General features: G+C 38.6%; 2 protein-coding genes across 3 annotated transcripts in view; one reads left to right on the top strand and one right to left on the bottom strand.

Annotated features, from left to right (window-relative positions):
- Positions 1 to 3,950: 3,950 nt before the first annotated feature.
- On the bottom strand, positions 3,951 to 10,012 carry LOC125669256 (60S ribosomal protein L3-like). Its single transcript, XM_048903695.2, has 8 exons — positions 9,900 to 10,012; positions 9,568 to 9,760; positions 7,906 to 8,074; positions 7,239 to 7,374; positions 5,755 to 5,941; positions 5,283 to 5,485; positions 4,748 to 4,903; positions 3,951 to 4,151 (listed from the first exon to the last, which is right to left on the bottom strand). Exons 1-8 carry the CDS (start codon positions 9,900 to 9,902, stop codon positions 3,990 to 3,992), a joined length of 1,209 nt encoding a protein of 402 aa, XP_048759652.1. The 5' UTR covers positions 9,903 to 10,012; the 3' UTR covers positions 3,951 to 3,989.
- A 60-nt stretch (positions 10,013 to 10,072) lies between these two features.
- Positions 10,073 to 15,180, top strand: part of LOC125669257 (NADH dehydrogenase [ubiquinone] 1 beta subcomplex subunit 10-like) — a 6,981-nt gene continuing 1,873 nt past the window's right edge. The window contains exons 1-3 of one of the 2 annotated variants that reach the window (XM_056162725.1): positions 10,073 to 10,275; positions 13,043 to 13,184; positions 14,390 to 14,529. In XM_056162725.1, the coding sequence (XP_056018700.1) occupies positions 10,128 to 10,275; positions 13,043 to 13,184; positions 14,390 to 14,529 (430 nt within the window). In that variant the 5' untranslated portion in view covers positions 10,073 to 10,127. The remainder of the gene's footprint in view (positions 10,276 to 13,042; positions 13,185 to 14,389; positions 14,530 to 15,180) is intronic. The other variant, XM_048903696.2, reaches the window with a different exon arrangement.

Raw genomic sequence — 15,180 nt, 5'->3', positions numbered from 1 at the left:
AAACATGTGTACATGTAACTATGTCGCAGTAATCATCTTGCATGCTATACAATGTACATGCACAGGTGACATAGTCTAAATGCATGTATATTGTACATGTAGTTTGTTTTCTTATATAGAAATTTACAATTAAATATTGACATAATAAAACTGCAAATCATCTTTATAAAATCTAGAGGAATAGCTGCAATGATATAGCCCCCTCCGATTTTTTAAAATGATTATTCTGACCCCCCCCCCTCTCTTGGGGGGGGGGGGGGGGGGGGGGCAAGAGAGATGCACTATTACTAGCCCAAAAGCTATGAAATCTACAAGTTTTCTGATGTGCGCTCCTGGGATTTAAGTACATCCTTTTCTGCTTTTCCTAGTCTGCTCAGGATTGTCCTTGCATGCTTACCCGCAGATTACCGAACCATAAAGCTTTCTAAAGGCTTCTAACCCGCAGATTACCGTTCCATGAAGCTTTCTAAAGGCTTCTAGCATCACTCTTGAACAAGGTGTACATAGCGAGCTAAATATTTAGTTTTTACACAGCATCAGCAAAATTAAAGAAGACATCTTTCAAATGATGAAGACAATAATCATGTAACAATTTTGGCCCAACTCTGGAACCAAAGCCCCTCACCACCGGGATCATCAGATGTACAATTATAATAATAAAGGTCCCCGTGCTCCTTCTAAATACATGTATCTATTTAAGTTTAATTTAGATTACTTGCATTGTATATTGTTTAACGTCCCTCTCGAGAATTTTTCACTCACATGGATGATGCACATGGAGACGTCACCATTTCCGGTGAAGGACTGCAAAATTGAGGCCTATGCCCGGCGCTTACGGCCTTTGAGCAGGGAGGGATCTATATCGTGTTACATCTGCTGTCACACAGGACCTCGGTTTTTGCAGTCTCGTTCGAAAGACCCACCCGTTTAGTTGCCTCTTAATGAAACGCACGACGATGGAAGCAGACCAATTGCTAATATGTTTGAGAATTTTCCCCTCTTGTAGAGCCGTCAACACCTCTACATGCCACAGATTTTGACTTATGTGTGGTGCTTACAGCCGTACTCTACTGTGACCTCAGTTTTCAAGGTCATCCATCATCAAATTGAATTTCCAGACTAGTTTCACTTCTAGTCCCCTTTAAGGAGCAGTCACTACCTGTGTTAGTGTTGTAGGAGCAGTCACTACCTGTGTCAGTGTTGTAGGAGCAGTCACTACCTGTGTTAGTGTTGTAGGAGCAGTCACTACCTATGTTAGTGTTGTAGGAGCAGTCACTACCTGTGTTAGTGTTGTAGGAGCAGTCACTACCTGTGTTAGTGTTGTAGGAGCAGTCACTACCTGTGTCAGTGTTGTAGGAGCAGTCACTACCTGTGTTAGTGTTGTAGGAGCAGTCACTACCTATGTTAGTGTTGTAGGAGCAGTCACTACCTGTGTTAGTGTTGTAGGAGCAGTCACTACCTGTGTTAGTGTTGTAGGAGCAGTCACTACCTATGTTAGTGTTGTAGGAGCAGTCACTACCTATGTTAGTGTTGTAGGAGCAGTCACTACCTATGTTAGTGTTAGTGTAGGTTGGACGCGGCGTCGGGGCAGAACTCAGGTCTTCAGACGAACGCTACGACTGGATATGACCTTGGAGAAAGTTGGCACGATAAAAACAGGGGGCTTATGGACCACATCGCTCACCTGAGTTACCTTGGCCCATATTTAAAGATAGTCGCATATGTAAAACTCTGATCCCCAACTGTGGTCCAATCTACCCCAGGGGTCAAACTTGAACCTGCACTATGTCAGGAAGATTTCATGTATTTTCAGCTCTTCTGGCCCAGTGCTTCTCAAGAAGATTTTTAAATGACCCCCACCATATTTTTGCGATTATCTCCCTTTTGAAGGGGGCATGTTTTTCATTTGAACAAACTTTAATCCCCTTTACCCAAGGAGACTTTATGCCAAGTTTGGTTGAAATTGGTCCAGTGGTTCTGTAGAAGGTTTTTTAAAACTCGTCAATGTATTTTCACTATTTTGTTATAATCTCCCCTTTGAAAGGAGCGTGGCCTTTCATGTGAAAAACTTGAACCTCCTTCACCCAAGGATTCTTTGTGCCAATTTTGGTTGAAATTGGCCCTGTGGTTCTGGAGAAGATAAAATGTGAAAAGTTTAAGACGACTGCCTTCAGCTCAGGTGAGCTAAATACGCTCGCGGTTCCCGTGGGGATCCGTTCTCAGTACTCCCTTACTTCACCTGTTGTAAAAGGCGATTTAAGGGGGGGGGGGGGTGTCCTTCGGAAAAGACCGTAAAAATACGAGGTACCGTGTCACTATAATGATCCCTCCCTGCTCAAAGGCCGCAAGCGCCGAGCATAGGCCTAAATTTTGCAGCCCTTTACCGGCAACGTCTCCACGAGTGAAAGATTCTCGAATTGGACGTTAAACAATATACAACCAATCAAAAAAACCCTCGCTGCTAGTGTTACAGCCTTGAGCGTCATATATACCTCAGACACCTTGCTCATGCAGATGGCAATATACTCTGTCGTTAGGTATGCATGCATCATTAAGTTACAAATTATTTGATACATTGCAATGACTTTTATTGGAATTAAGATTCCACCATGTAGTTGAATCTATATTGTTGCATGATCAAACTTTAACGTTAAGTCTCCTGATGGATAAGCGAGACAACTCTTGCGAAAACATCAGTGCCTTCTACTCCCTATCGTCACAAGTCCAGGGTTATCGATTCGTTACCTCGTACGGTCTAATGAGGAAGTAACGTATATTTAATATTTTAATTGATTGGTCCGAAATTTCTCTGCTAGAAGCCACCCGGTGACCTATATCGGCAAATGTCCTAGTCTGTCAAAATCATAGGCGCTCTCCAGCTTCATTGTTAAAAAAATATATATATCTACTATACTATAAACACAAATTGTTGTTTATAGTAGATAATTATATATATTTTTTAACAATGAAGCTGGGGAGCGCCTATGATCAAAATAAAACGAAATCGAGAGAATTGTGTTGCATGCGATATGAAAGTTGCAGCACAATTGTCTCCAAAGGACACCAGCAAATCACACATACCGTAACTAGTTTCTGACATTAGCATTTGAAAACATTAGATCCGCGCTTCTTTTGCGGTATCGGATGCATTACGTCATGGATCCGAACCCTGCAGCTCGAGCAGTTTGCCATAGAGTACAGATGTGCATGGACATCTTGTAATCTGTATGCGTGTCCTATAAACATTGTACATCGGCGAGCCTTCCAGTTATAACCTGCAGGAGTTTCCGCGGGAGAATAACCGGATAAAAGACTATACTAGCGTTATCTGGGTCAAAGTTAAGACCCCTTTCTCGATTTATAGTATCAGAGTTCAGGCCCAAAACGGGCTTGGTCCCTGTGGTTCTTACTAGTTAATGTACCAACGATACACCCCAACCATTTGCCTTCTTCCCAATCTAATTAAAATTAGATGTTGGATCCGCTCGCATAATCGCTACACAAACATCTAACAACATCCCGTAGAGGGTCACGTCAGAGGTCAAATTCGATTGACCAATGAAATCACCGCTGGCAAAATCATTGAATGTTTGTTGAAGCCGATAAGTCTAGAGTGATACCGAATTTGACCTCTGACGTGACCCTCTATGGGATGTTTTTAGATGTTTGTGTAGCGAGTATGCAAGCGGATCCAACATCTAATTTCAATTAGATTGCCTTCTTCCAGACAACACAATAATTTAGTTTACCCTCTGACAAAATGTAATTTACATAATACATCTGTGAGACCTTTAATTTCTGTACACCATTCTGTATAACTCAGTGGTCACTGGTAAGCGCAGTGCAGGGGTCCTGAATAACTCGGTGGTCACTGGTTAGCGCAGTGCAAGGGTCCTGGGATCATGCCAAAATTTTCTCCTTCCCTAACAAATCATTACAATAGCACAGCGTAACTTTGGGCCACAAATTTATTTTCAGTTTTTTGACATTTATGCTGCAGTTTCTTTCTGAGCATCCTTCTTCAGTGGGCCCATGAAGTTCTTCTTTTCCTCGAAGGTCTGGAAACGTCCGTGACCGTACTTGCTGGAGGTGTCGATGAACTTCAGAGTGATCTTCTCCATAGCCTTCTTCCTGAATGAAGCCAGCAAGGACTGCAAAAGAAATATCAAATATTAGCTGTAAAAATCCATGTGTAATTTAATCTTAGGTTCATTTTATTCAGAGCCAGGGCTCAACATTAACTTTTTTTCCTACTTGTCCATTCGGACAAGGGACAAAGATATTTACTTGTCCGAACTTCAACTTCACTTGTCCGAAAAATTTTCAAAAGAGGATCTAATATTATCAACTTGTCAATTTTTAAAAATCTTATTCTCTTGATAAAAACAACAAACGCATAAAACAAAATTTTATCTAGACTTGAATTAACGACTTCGTAAGATCCATGGATGATTGAAAGTAGTACGCAATAAGTGAACACCAATCCCGATTGAGTTTGAATCAGCTAGTTTACATAGCGATTGATATCGGGATCGAAGTTAATTTTCCATGCATTACACATGTACTTCTAACTTTTCACAAAATTGTTTGGAGACTTCTTTACATAAAAAAAGCACTTGTCCAATCGGACAATTGCCTATCAATATTCACTTGTCCGGAATGTTTTTCCACTGGTACCGGACAAATGTTAATGTTGACCCCTGAGAACAAGATTACTTTCCTGAAAGCTACAGTGCAAGATGAATACCTTTCTAAGGGTGATAACTCTCTTCCTGGATCCCATACAACAGCCCTTCAGCATAAGGAAGTCTTGATTGACTTCTCCATAGTGAGGGAAGCCTCCCATTGGGGTAATGCTCTTCTCAGCAGGGTCATACTCTGTTGCGGCATTGTTCTTCACTACCTGTAAAATTCAACCAGTTCAAACATGATTGCACGAAACACTCATCAAGATAATTCAATACTTTCTGGACTTTTTCCTGTTGGTTTAATATTCAAGGTTCTCAATAGAACTATCGAAAAGGGGAATAACTCAATTTCTCCAACAACCATCTATAGATTTAAATTAAGAAAAGTCCATTCAAGCACATTAATTTCACTTTTATAAACAAGCATTACTGTTTATATGGAGTGACTAAAGACACGTCTACACAAAAAGAATATTCAGCATCCAGTCGCTAATTCTATGTTCAAGGGAAAAAGAAAGGTAACTCCTACAAATAAAAATTCCACAAAATGCCCAAATTTGGAAGACTGAAAAACTAATCGCAATTTGGGTTTACCTTGCCCTCCTTGGTGTGGATACCTTTACCAATGCGGTAAATTTTCTTGTTGATCTCGGTACGATGATGGTATCCCTTCTGACCAGCACGGGCAACAGTGAACTGGACTCGGCTAGGATGCCAGGCTCCAATACAGGCAACCTTGCGCAGACCTTTATGCGTCTTCCTGGGCAGTTTCTTGGTGTGCCACCTGGATGTTACACCTGTAGCAAGCAACTGCTATTACTAGTATATCATTTCATAGATTATATTTGTTTACAAACAATACAGTATTAAGAGACCATAAAAGAGACTTCAGAAGGAAGGCAGCATGGTGTGCTTCTTCAAGATTCATCAGTTCAAAAAACCATGCTTTTCATCACATGTCTCGTCTACTAAATGTACATTTCAAATCGGAAATTACCCACCTCCTTTTACAAAGCTTCGCAAGAATTTGAAAAAGAAAGTGATGGCAGTATGAAATGTGCCTGACCTTTGAACCCGCGTCCTCGTGTTACTCCAATGCAGTCAATGTTCTCGTCCTGAGCGAACACCTTTTCTACTGGTATGGCTTTCTCTAGAGATTCCCGGGCCCAGTCCACCTTCTGGCTGACTGTGCCACCATTCACCTGGATCTCCATAATGTGGGCCTTCCTCTGGCGCTTCTTCAACAGCTTCATCTGAATTCAGAACCATCACCCTCACTTAAACATTGCTCATTACACAAAATTTTTATACAATGCATCATTAAAACACCTCTTGCGAATCAAATTTCTTGCCTCTTATTTGCCAAAAACATGTCTCATGCTTCATACAAGGTGCTTAATCAAGCTTTAAATAAAGGTTTGGTGAAACGAGTCACCTTAAGCTGACGTTAATTCCAACAATTATTGCAACACAATACATCCTTTTCTCTTTTTATTTCAGTAGCAAACAGCAAGAAATAAATGCCTAATATTTGATACCACAATGAAACACAAATGCCCCCCCCCCCCCCCCCCCCGAATAATGACCAATTCCAAAGATGGCCAATGCCACAAGGACAAATATCTTGGTACCAGTAGAATGATCTTGTCACAAGAAATGCGCAGGTGCAATATGAAAACTCTAATATTTACATTTAGAAGTTGTGACCAATGTAAAATTCTTTAAAAGCATGTCCAACTCCAAGGTCAAGGTAACAGGGTAAAAAAAATGGTCTTGTCACAAGGAATACTCATGTGAAATATCAAAGCTCTAGTACTTGCTGTTCAAAAGTTATTCGCAAGGTTTGAGTTTCAGACAGAGTGACAGAAACAACATCCCCCCTCCCAACCTAAATATTACACTCCTAATTTAAAAATCTGATCAGAAATGACCCTGATCTCTGGAAAGATAACCAACAAGGATAATCTTTACATACTATAAGGCCAATTCTACTTAATTAGTAGATTATCATCTAGGGTCACCATAAAGTATGGGGCGGGTCGGAGGATTTTGTTTTTCAATTCTTATTTTCTGATAAAAATATTACGCTAATGACAAACAAGTTTTTGTTGAGAGAAGTGCATCATATAATGTCAGATGGATATCAATCTATGCTTATTTCACAGACAAATTCCATGTTAAGCTTTAATTTCAAACACAAAGATACCAAACTTCAAGATATGAAGAATATTAATCCCTTCCTTTCATACACGCCCGTAAGAATGCAAGAAATTAAGAAAACCATATCTATTTTCTTCACGTGGTTTTTCCACGTTGCTATACTAGAGTCGGACATGAAAATTTTCCGGAAATCGCAAGTTTTGCAAAATAAAAAAAATTGGGCTGGGCAGATTTTTTAGGGGCGGGCAGGGATAATAATCAATTAAGTTGAATTGGCCCAAGGTCAAAGACCTTTTGTCTTGTATCAGTAGACTGCATAAACCTTGTTTGATGACAGTAGCACAGCTCCCTGTAACTCTGCGAGGTTACAGAAACATAAATTCCAGTTACCTGTGTGTGTGCTAGGACACGGATGACTTTGCAGTACTTCTTCATCTTAGCGAAGTCCCTCTCAATCTCCTTCTTGCCCTCCTCATCCTGCCACTTCTTGGAGTACTTGGTGAAGGCCTTCTTCTTGGCGCGATACCTTCAGAGGGTCAAGATCCATTGTACCACCTCATCTCGTTCAGAAGAACGGAGCGGAGGTTAAGTACAGTTTCACAGCTCATCGACCAGTTGGTCGAGCGGAGCTGGTGACACCGATCATGTGATCAGAGCAGTGTTTTGATTGGTCGATACTGACCCAGCTCCGACAACCAACTACCGAGAGGAGCCGCTGAAAGAAAGGCTCGCCAAACAAGTGGTTGGAGCCATGTTAAACATAAATGTGCATGGGCCATTCTAAACAGCTGAAACAAGCAATATTCCAAATAAATAAGCTGTGATACTTCGATTATGTATAGATTTCAATGAATACATACTTTAGGTTGCATGACGTAAAAACAATGGGCACATGATTAAAGTAGATATGTAGCACAGATTTATCAAGCTTCCTCCCACCCACCTTCCCCCAAAGTGACCATGTTTTTGTACCATAATACAATCTACAAATTTATTCCAAAATCTTTTTATCTGCATCTCGTTTTTATTTTCATTAATGATCAAATGAAGCGTATACCAGTTCTTGTAGAATCGACGTCTACAGTCTTCGCTCAGGTGCTCGGCAAAGATGGTTTTGAAAGCTCTCAGACCACTGGGTGTTTCAATGTATCCGACAACACCAACAACCATTATGGGAGGAGTCTCAATGATAGTTACAGCCTCTACGATCTCTTTCTTGTTGGATTCTGTTAAAATAATTTCATGTTGTTAGTCTTTGCATAAACCCACAAGTCCAAGGACAGTCAAATGAATTGGGAGGCCAGTAAATTATAAATTCAAAGTTTGATGGGCCTACTATGAGTTTTTATCTCATTTTCATGTTTAGAGAGCAACAGGTGGGTGTATCCAAGCACAGATACCTGAATTTTATACAATAAATTAGCAAAACGCAAACAAAAAGCCCACACTATACACGAGTTATTTTCCCCGTAAACAATACAGTATCAAGAAACCTAACGAGACTTCAGAAGGAAGGCAGCATGGTGTGCTTCTTCAAGATTTATCAGCTCTGTCCTGGCAAGGACAGTAACCATGTTTCTCATCATACGTCTCATCTACTATATGTACATTTCAAATCTACCCGACCCACCCATCCTCACCAATAATTCGCAAATGAATTACATTAAAGGCATTATAAAATCTTCCTGTACATGTCAGAGGTGTGCAATTACTATTGTACAGGCTGGGCGAGCAAAAATTAATGATGCATTAGTAAGTCTTAAGTATTATTTGTGTACAACTGTTAACATTATGTTGACTTTACATACAAATTATTGCAGAGTCAAGATCTTCAGTCCGCTTTATGCATACACATTGATCATGATGACAACAGTTTAAGTGACAAAATGGAGAAGTATCGTTTCCGGGGGGCCATGTTTTGCAATTGCTGTTTGCCCTGTTCTCAATTGTAAACTTCATAGGATTTTCAAGATGGATCAACGTTCATTAACTTGTCTTTTCACTTAAAAATTTCTAAGAGAAAATGTTGGCTCGACAGATACAGTAGCACTGAGCAGAGGAGCTTCATGTATTGCAAGTACTGTGAAAAGTATCGAGATAATCAAAAAACCAATGGTCCATGGAAAAATAACTTTTTCGAACTTAAAGTGGTTCACATTCCACGGAAAGCAAGAAATGCCATGGAATTATCATTTTTATACTTATTCACCACTTTGCCAAAAGCTTTAAAATAAATTTTAATAAAGATACAAAACTGACCTGTGATTTCATTTTGCGTGTATAAACTTCACTTTTAAGCTTTTGTTATATTACTGTCAGTAGTTTATAGGCTAGTAGATTATTTTTACACACCCCTGCATGTCCTCCAACTCCAATGTAGTCAGTGTTCTAATCCTTTTTCATGTTGTTCTCTTCTCCAAACCCACAGGTCCTAGGAAAATCACCTGGGGGTGGGGTGGGGTGTTGTGTTAGGTAAATATAATTTTCCAAGTTTGAAGGGTCTTACTCTGATCATCATTTTTTTTTTTACGACTCTGATTTTCAACTACGTGCGTAAAAGGTGAAGGTAACGAACAGTGATCAATATCATAACTCCTAAAAGTAATACAAAATAAAGTTGGGCAAACACAGACTCCTGGATATATGCCAGAGCTGGGATCGCTTAGAAGCAGCATGCAAGTTCCGTGTAAGCGTTAGTGCAAACCGGTCGGGTACTTACTTGATCCGGGCCTGTCGACATCCCTCACTATGTGGGTCATTCCTGCTTTGTAACCCATGAAAGCAGTCAAATGACAGGGCTTAGATTTCTCGTCCTTCGGGAAAGCCTTGCATTTTCCCCTATGGCGCCTAGAGCGCTTCTTCGGGAGGAACGCCTTCGATCCGTGGCGAGGGGCCGAAAATTTCCTATGAGACTGTAAACGAACATGAATTACTTATGAAACAATAGAAGAATGTTCTATCAATTAATTTTAATATTTTTCTTAAATAAATCTACACATATTAACTCGATGATGCTAGATTTATTTCCATACTCCCCAAACTACGACCTACCATTTCGGCGACTAAACGTGGAAAGGCAGACTACTTTGCGGTAATTCATAACTTCGTGTTAATTGTTGCAAAAGTTTTAGATCATTGTACATATGATCTAAGCATTCTATTTTATGAAAGAAGCATAACTGAAAAACACAAGAAAATAATTTGATTTCTTGAAATTGAATCACTATAAAATAATTCCATAAGTCGTAAATTCAGTTTCCGTTAGGTCGTGTCGCGAAAATGAGCGACGAAGGATACCAGAACGATGCAGACCAAAAATTCCACGAATTTCACGTTAGCATGGGAGACCGGCTGAAAGATAATTTATATGGAAGTTTCATACTTCGCGTAGTAAATGCTTTCAACAAGCCTGTGACTTATGTAAGAGGTAATGTGTATAGAAATACTTATTCCGAAATTCCTCTGTACACACTATTTTTCAAATAATATGTATACGGTGTGACCGTTGGACCGATCGAAGCATGTAATGGTCATTGGAGTGCCCCAAGTGGTAATCATAATTCCGTTAAGTACGGTAGATTATGATTCATTTAAAAATATATATTTTGAATGAAATTTTCCTTGCGTTAAAAACCCAGTAACATCTCAATATTAAAGGGGTTTATATGGGGACAACAGTTTTATAGGATCCGCCTATTCATTGAACGCGGGAAATAAAACGCAAGGCGACGTAAACTGTGCATTGTGACGTCACATTTAGCCTCGACTTTTTTCTCTTTTTCAAAGCAAACAATTATAAACAACAATAATACATTCCGTATGCAATGAAAAAGGCCGTTATATAACTAAACAAAATTAACCAATAAATTCAAAATGGTAAAAAAGTAACCATAATTTTATCGTATGTACTTACAATCGAAACTACTCGGCTATTTCCGTAACGGAAAAAGACGAGCACGTGATCCGATTGATATACTTATTCAAAGAAACTCATGAACTCGTTTATCTATTTAGTCATATTACGGTTTTATATGTAATTATTTGCTAAAACCTGTTACAATGATAATTATACTATTCACTTTGAACAAACTGAGTGTTTAAATTACGAATTGCACGTCAGAATCTTCTATTATTGGCATTCAAAATAAAACACGAATAACTGTTGAAGCAGGTAATGAAAAAATAAATGGCGGCGCCCATATGGATCACGAAAATTTCTGTGAACGTATATAGAGATTATCTCTTCTTCTTTTGCTGATTTTGACTTTTTTCTTTTACATACGTGTTACTTTTAGAGCCTTGCTTCGCGGACGGGCCTTTGGCCCGTCCGAGCTTTGCTCAGAATAAAACGAACCCGTACTCCAGGTTGACCTCATTATTTCAGTTTTAAGTAACAGAAACAGGCCTCCTAAATAACAGCTAAAAATTAGGCCAAAATATGGTAGGGATATTGGACCGTTTTATGTCAACACTGTCGCACTCCTTGAATAGGTTGGGAACACTTCCCTTACAGCGAGATCTTCTCACTAAAAACGCGATTATCCCTCTTTAGCGAGAAAGTAGACATGACCATAAACAGGTGTTTTTGGTGTCTTGATTAAAAGTAATGTTGAATAAGTGCGAGTGCGACACACTTTCAGCTAATCTCAGCAAAATTTATGAGGCTGGATATTTGGACTGACGCCCCATCTGAATCTCAGACCAGTGTCACACAAAGTGATTCGGGAAATCTTGCCTGAAGTCCGGCAACTTGTTGCAATTAAAATGGGTTAAACTGAATTTCTTGTCCTCTTCAACTTTTCATGTTAAGAAATTTCATGTCAACGTTGCTGCATAAGAGGGAAGGAGGCAGAAATCCAATGCACATCGTGTGTGTTATTGTTTTGATTTATATATTTGCAGAAGTATCTGACATTTTGGCACTTTTTCTTCTTTTCACATGAAACATGAAGAGATGTACTACACGGGGGTTTTTCTTGGTTCTACAGGATATATTTACTCTTTCTAAATAAGGATAATCGCGTTTTCGTGAGAATATTTCACTGTACAGTAAGGGAAATGTTTCCAACCTGCTGAAGCAAAGTGTGTTGTGCCAATGATTTTGAATTTGAATCAATTCTAACAGGCATTATTTTGTGATTGTACCGTAATTGGTAGCAATTTATTAAATAAAGTATCTATGAACATGATGAAGAAAAAACATGGGTTACAAAATTGTTTTTTTCTCTCCACAAATGTTTTGGTCAATAAATCTGTTTTCTCTCTACCATAGATGTGTTTGATGTGTAAGTGTTAACAGAAATATAAGGGCAAAATGGATTACATGTCTACGTTTTATGATGTAAATGCAAACGTTGTATATACCAACTCCACAATCATTTAACGTTTGTGTGAATATTGTTTAATGTCCCTCTCGAGAATATTTCACTCGTATGGAGACTTCACCACTGCCGGCGAAGGGCTGCAAAATTTAGGCCTATGCTCAGCGCTTATGGCCTTTGAGCAGAGAGAGATCTCTATCGTGCCACACCTGCTGTGACACGGAACCTCGGTTTTTGCGGTCTCATCCAAAGGACCGCCCCATTTAGTCGCCTTCTACAACGAACAAGGGATACTGAGGACCTATTCTAACCCGGATTCCCACGGGATCAATGATTAAATGAACTTTATATTTTGAATGTAATTTCTGTAAACAAAGACTTTTTCAGATGACCTACTAGAGGTGAGCGGTATTACAGTATTTTTCTTGTATTGGTATACCATGGTACGCTTAGCAAAAATCAGTATGTTCAAGTGTGATAATTATTTGGAAGATACATTAATTTAAAAGAAAAACTGAAGAAAAAAAAAATTACATTAAGAAATGGATATCAGGACTTTTACACACATTTTTACTCGGTTTACATCACCCCTTTGTAGCAATATAAACAAATTGAAAGAAAATGAAAGTTGAGTTTAATAGCCTTACAATGGGTAATATTGAGTTTAATAACCTTACAATGGGTAATATTGAGTTTAATAACCTTACAATGGGTAGTATTGAGTTTAATAACCTTACAATGGGTAATATTGAGTTTAATAACCTTACAATGGGTAATATTGAGTAAACACTGCATGGTATATATTTTTTTTGGGGGGGGGGGGGGTATACCAAACTTCAACATGAACCTCACAAATCATGTTTTTTTCTGCAGAGAAATGGATAGAACCTATGCAGGCCAAGAATCGTGGTGTATATTACCATAGGCAGTTCCGTAGGGTGCCAACCATCGACGAGTGCTACGAGAACGATCAGATGTGTATGTACGAAGCCAATGAGCAGATGAAGAGAGATAAGTAAGTCCCAGCTTTCTCCGAACATTTAATGATCGTTTGTTTTATTACCGTAATTTTCTGGTGTATGGAGACTGCAAAAACACCAGTCACAATCTTATCAGCAATTGTGAAAATTAATCCGTGTGTTATATGTGTAGGTTCTAGGCGTGTTAATTTTTATATTATATGTACAATTTACTAATCTAAACAGCAAAAATTCAATATTGAAGCACCTATACAAATTTAAGACTATATACATGCAGGCAAATTGGTGATCAGGCATGGAACTGAATGATAGAAAACTCACGAGACTTTGTGACCTTGAGAATCACAGAGAAGTAGATCTATACTGCCCATGTTCAGTTTTCAAATCGAAGCAAAAAATAAAAACCCACACATCTCAACCAATCAAAACATTCCAGTAAAAAGAATTTAGTTGTTTATATTAACTTTTGAATGATAGCTTTAGGATGTATGATAAGTTTATCAGTGCTTCAGTGGCTTGATCCATAGAGTTTTAAGTACATCGTTTTTGACAGGTCTGGGTCATGAGATCAAATTCCATGCTTTGCAGCTCATAAAATCCAATGATCCATATCTTTCACCTTGATTTGATCCGACCCTTTGGATGGAGTCGCTTTACTAATAACCTGCAGTGATCCGATTCTTTGGATTAAGTCACTAGTAATAACCTGTATTGATCCAAGTCTTTGGATCAAGTCACTAGTAATAAACTGTATTGATCCGAGTCTTTGGATCGAGTCACTAGTAATAAACTGTATTGATCCGAGTCTTTGGATCGAGTCACTAGTAATAAACTGTATTGATCCGAGTCTTTGGATCGAGTCACTAGTATTAACCTGCAATCTTTTCTACATCATTGACTGTTGCTGCTGATATGCATGCATGTTAATTTTGAGTCATAGTAAAAAGATGAATGTTAATATTGAACTATCCTTTCCACGGTAGATTATGCTGACTTTATATTTACGACGGGCATGCTTATTTTTGCAGACTTTTTATTTACGATGGGTGCAATTATTTTTGCTGACTTTATATTTACGATGGGTGCTTATTTTTGCTTACTTTATATTTACGAAGGGCATGCTTATTCTTGCCGACTTTATATTTACAATGGGCACGCTTGTTTTTGCAGACTTTTTATTTACGATGGGTGCTTATTTTTGCTTACTTTATATTTACGAAGGGCATGCTTATTTTTGCAGAAATGTGGATAAACATATTGTCAGGCATTTGAAATTTCGATTTGATGATTGTCGAAGAACGTATGGTGCTGCCGCACAAACTCGTTGTTACCAAACGTATGAGGAGTGGCTTCTAGGGAAGGAAAATTACATGATTAAATGTGAGTACATTTCGAAAATCACCTTGTATAATTTCTAGTATAATTATTTATTTCATAACATGATATGATTAAATGTGAGGACATTTCAAAAATCTCCTCGTAGAATTTCTAGTAATTATGTATGACTTACTAATCATTTGTTTGATATTCAATAAGACAATTTTATAGAAAAATTGAACATATTGTTTTTTGTCAATGCAGGGTAAATAACTCTTTTGTAAGGGGGGCAGGTTCATGAGAGGGACCAAACTCCTTTTGGGACTCTGCAATCTCTACGCTATGGGGTTGACGCGACCAGAAATCCTTGTCTGTAATATCACTCAATGACTACACAGTGGTCACTGCGTTTCTATATATTCTGATTCATTGTCCGTAATGTCACTCAATGACTGTCCCTAATGTCACTCAATGACTGTCTGTAATGACACTCAATGACTGTCCAATGTACACAGTGGTCACTGCGTTTCAATATATTCTGAGTCACTGTCCGCATCAGAAGAAAATTATTCTTCATAACTGTAGCCATCTACACTAATATCTGATTCACATGACAATGAAATTTCAGAATCTGTGTCACTTTCAGTGCTATCCTCCATGATTATAAATCATGTATTGGGGAAAACAGCAATATTTGGTTGAAATTAGGAAACA

Source organism: Ostrea edulis, chromosome 4 (assembly GCF_947568905.1).
Source record: "Ostrea edulis chromosome 4, xbOstEdul1.1, whole genome shotgun sequence".
Lineage (NCBI taxonomy): Eukaryota > Metazoa > Mollusca > Bivalvia > Ostreida > Ostreidae > Ostrea > Ostrea edulis.
The sequence above is the reverse complement of the archived record's forward strand: the minus strand, read 5'-3'. Positions and strand labels throughout refer to the sequence as shown.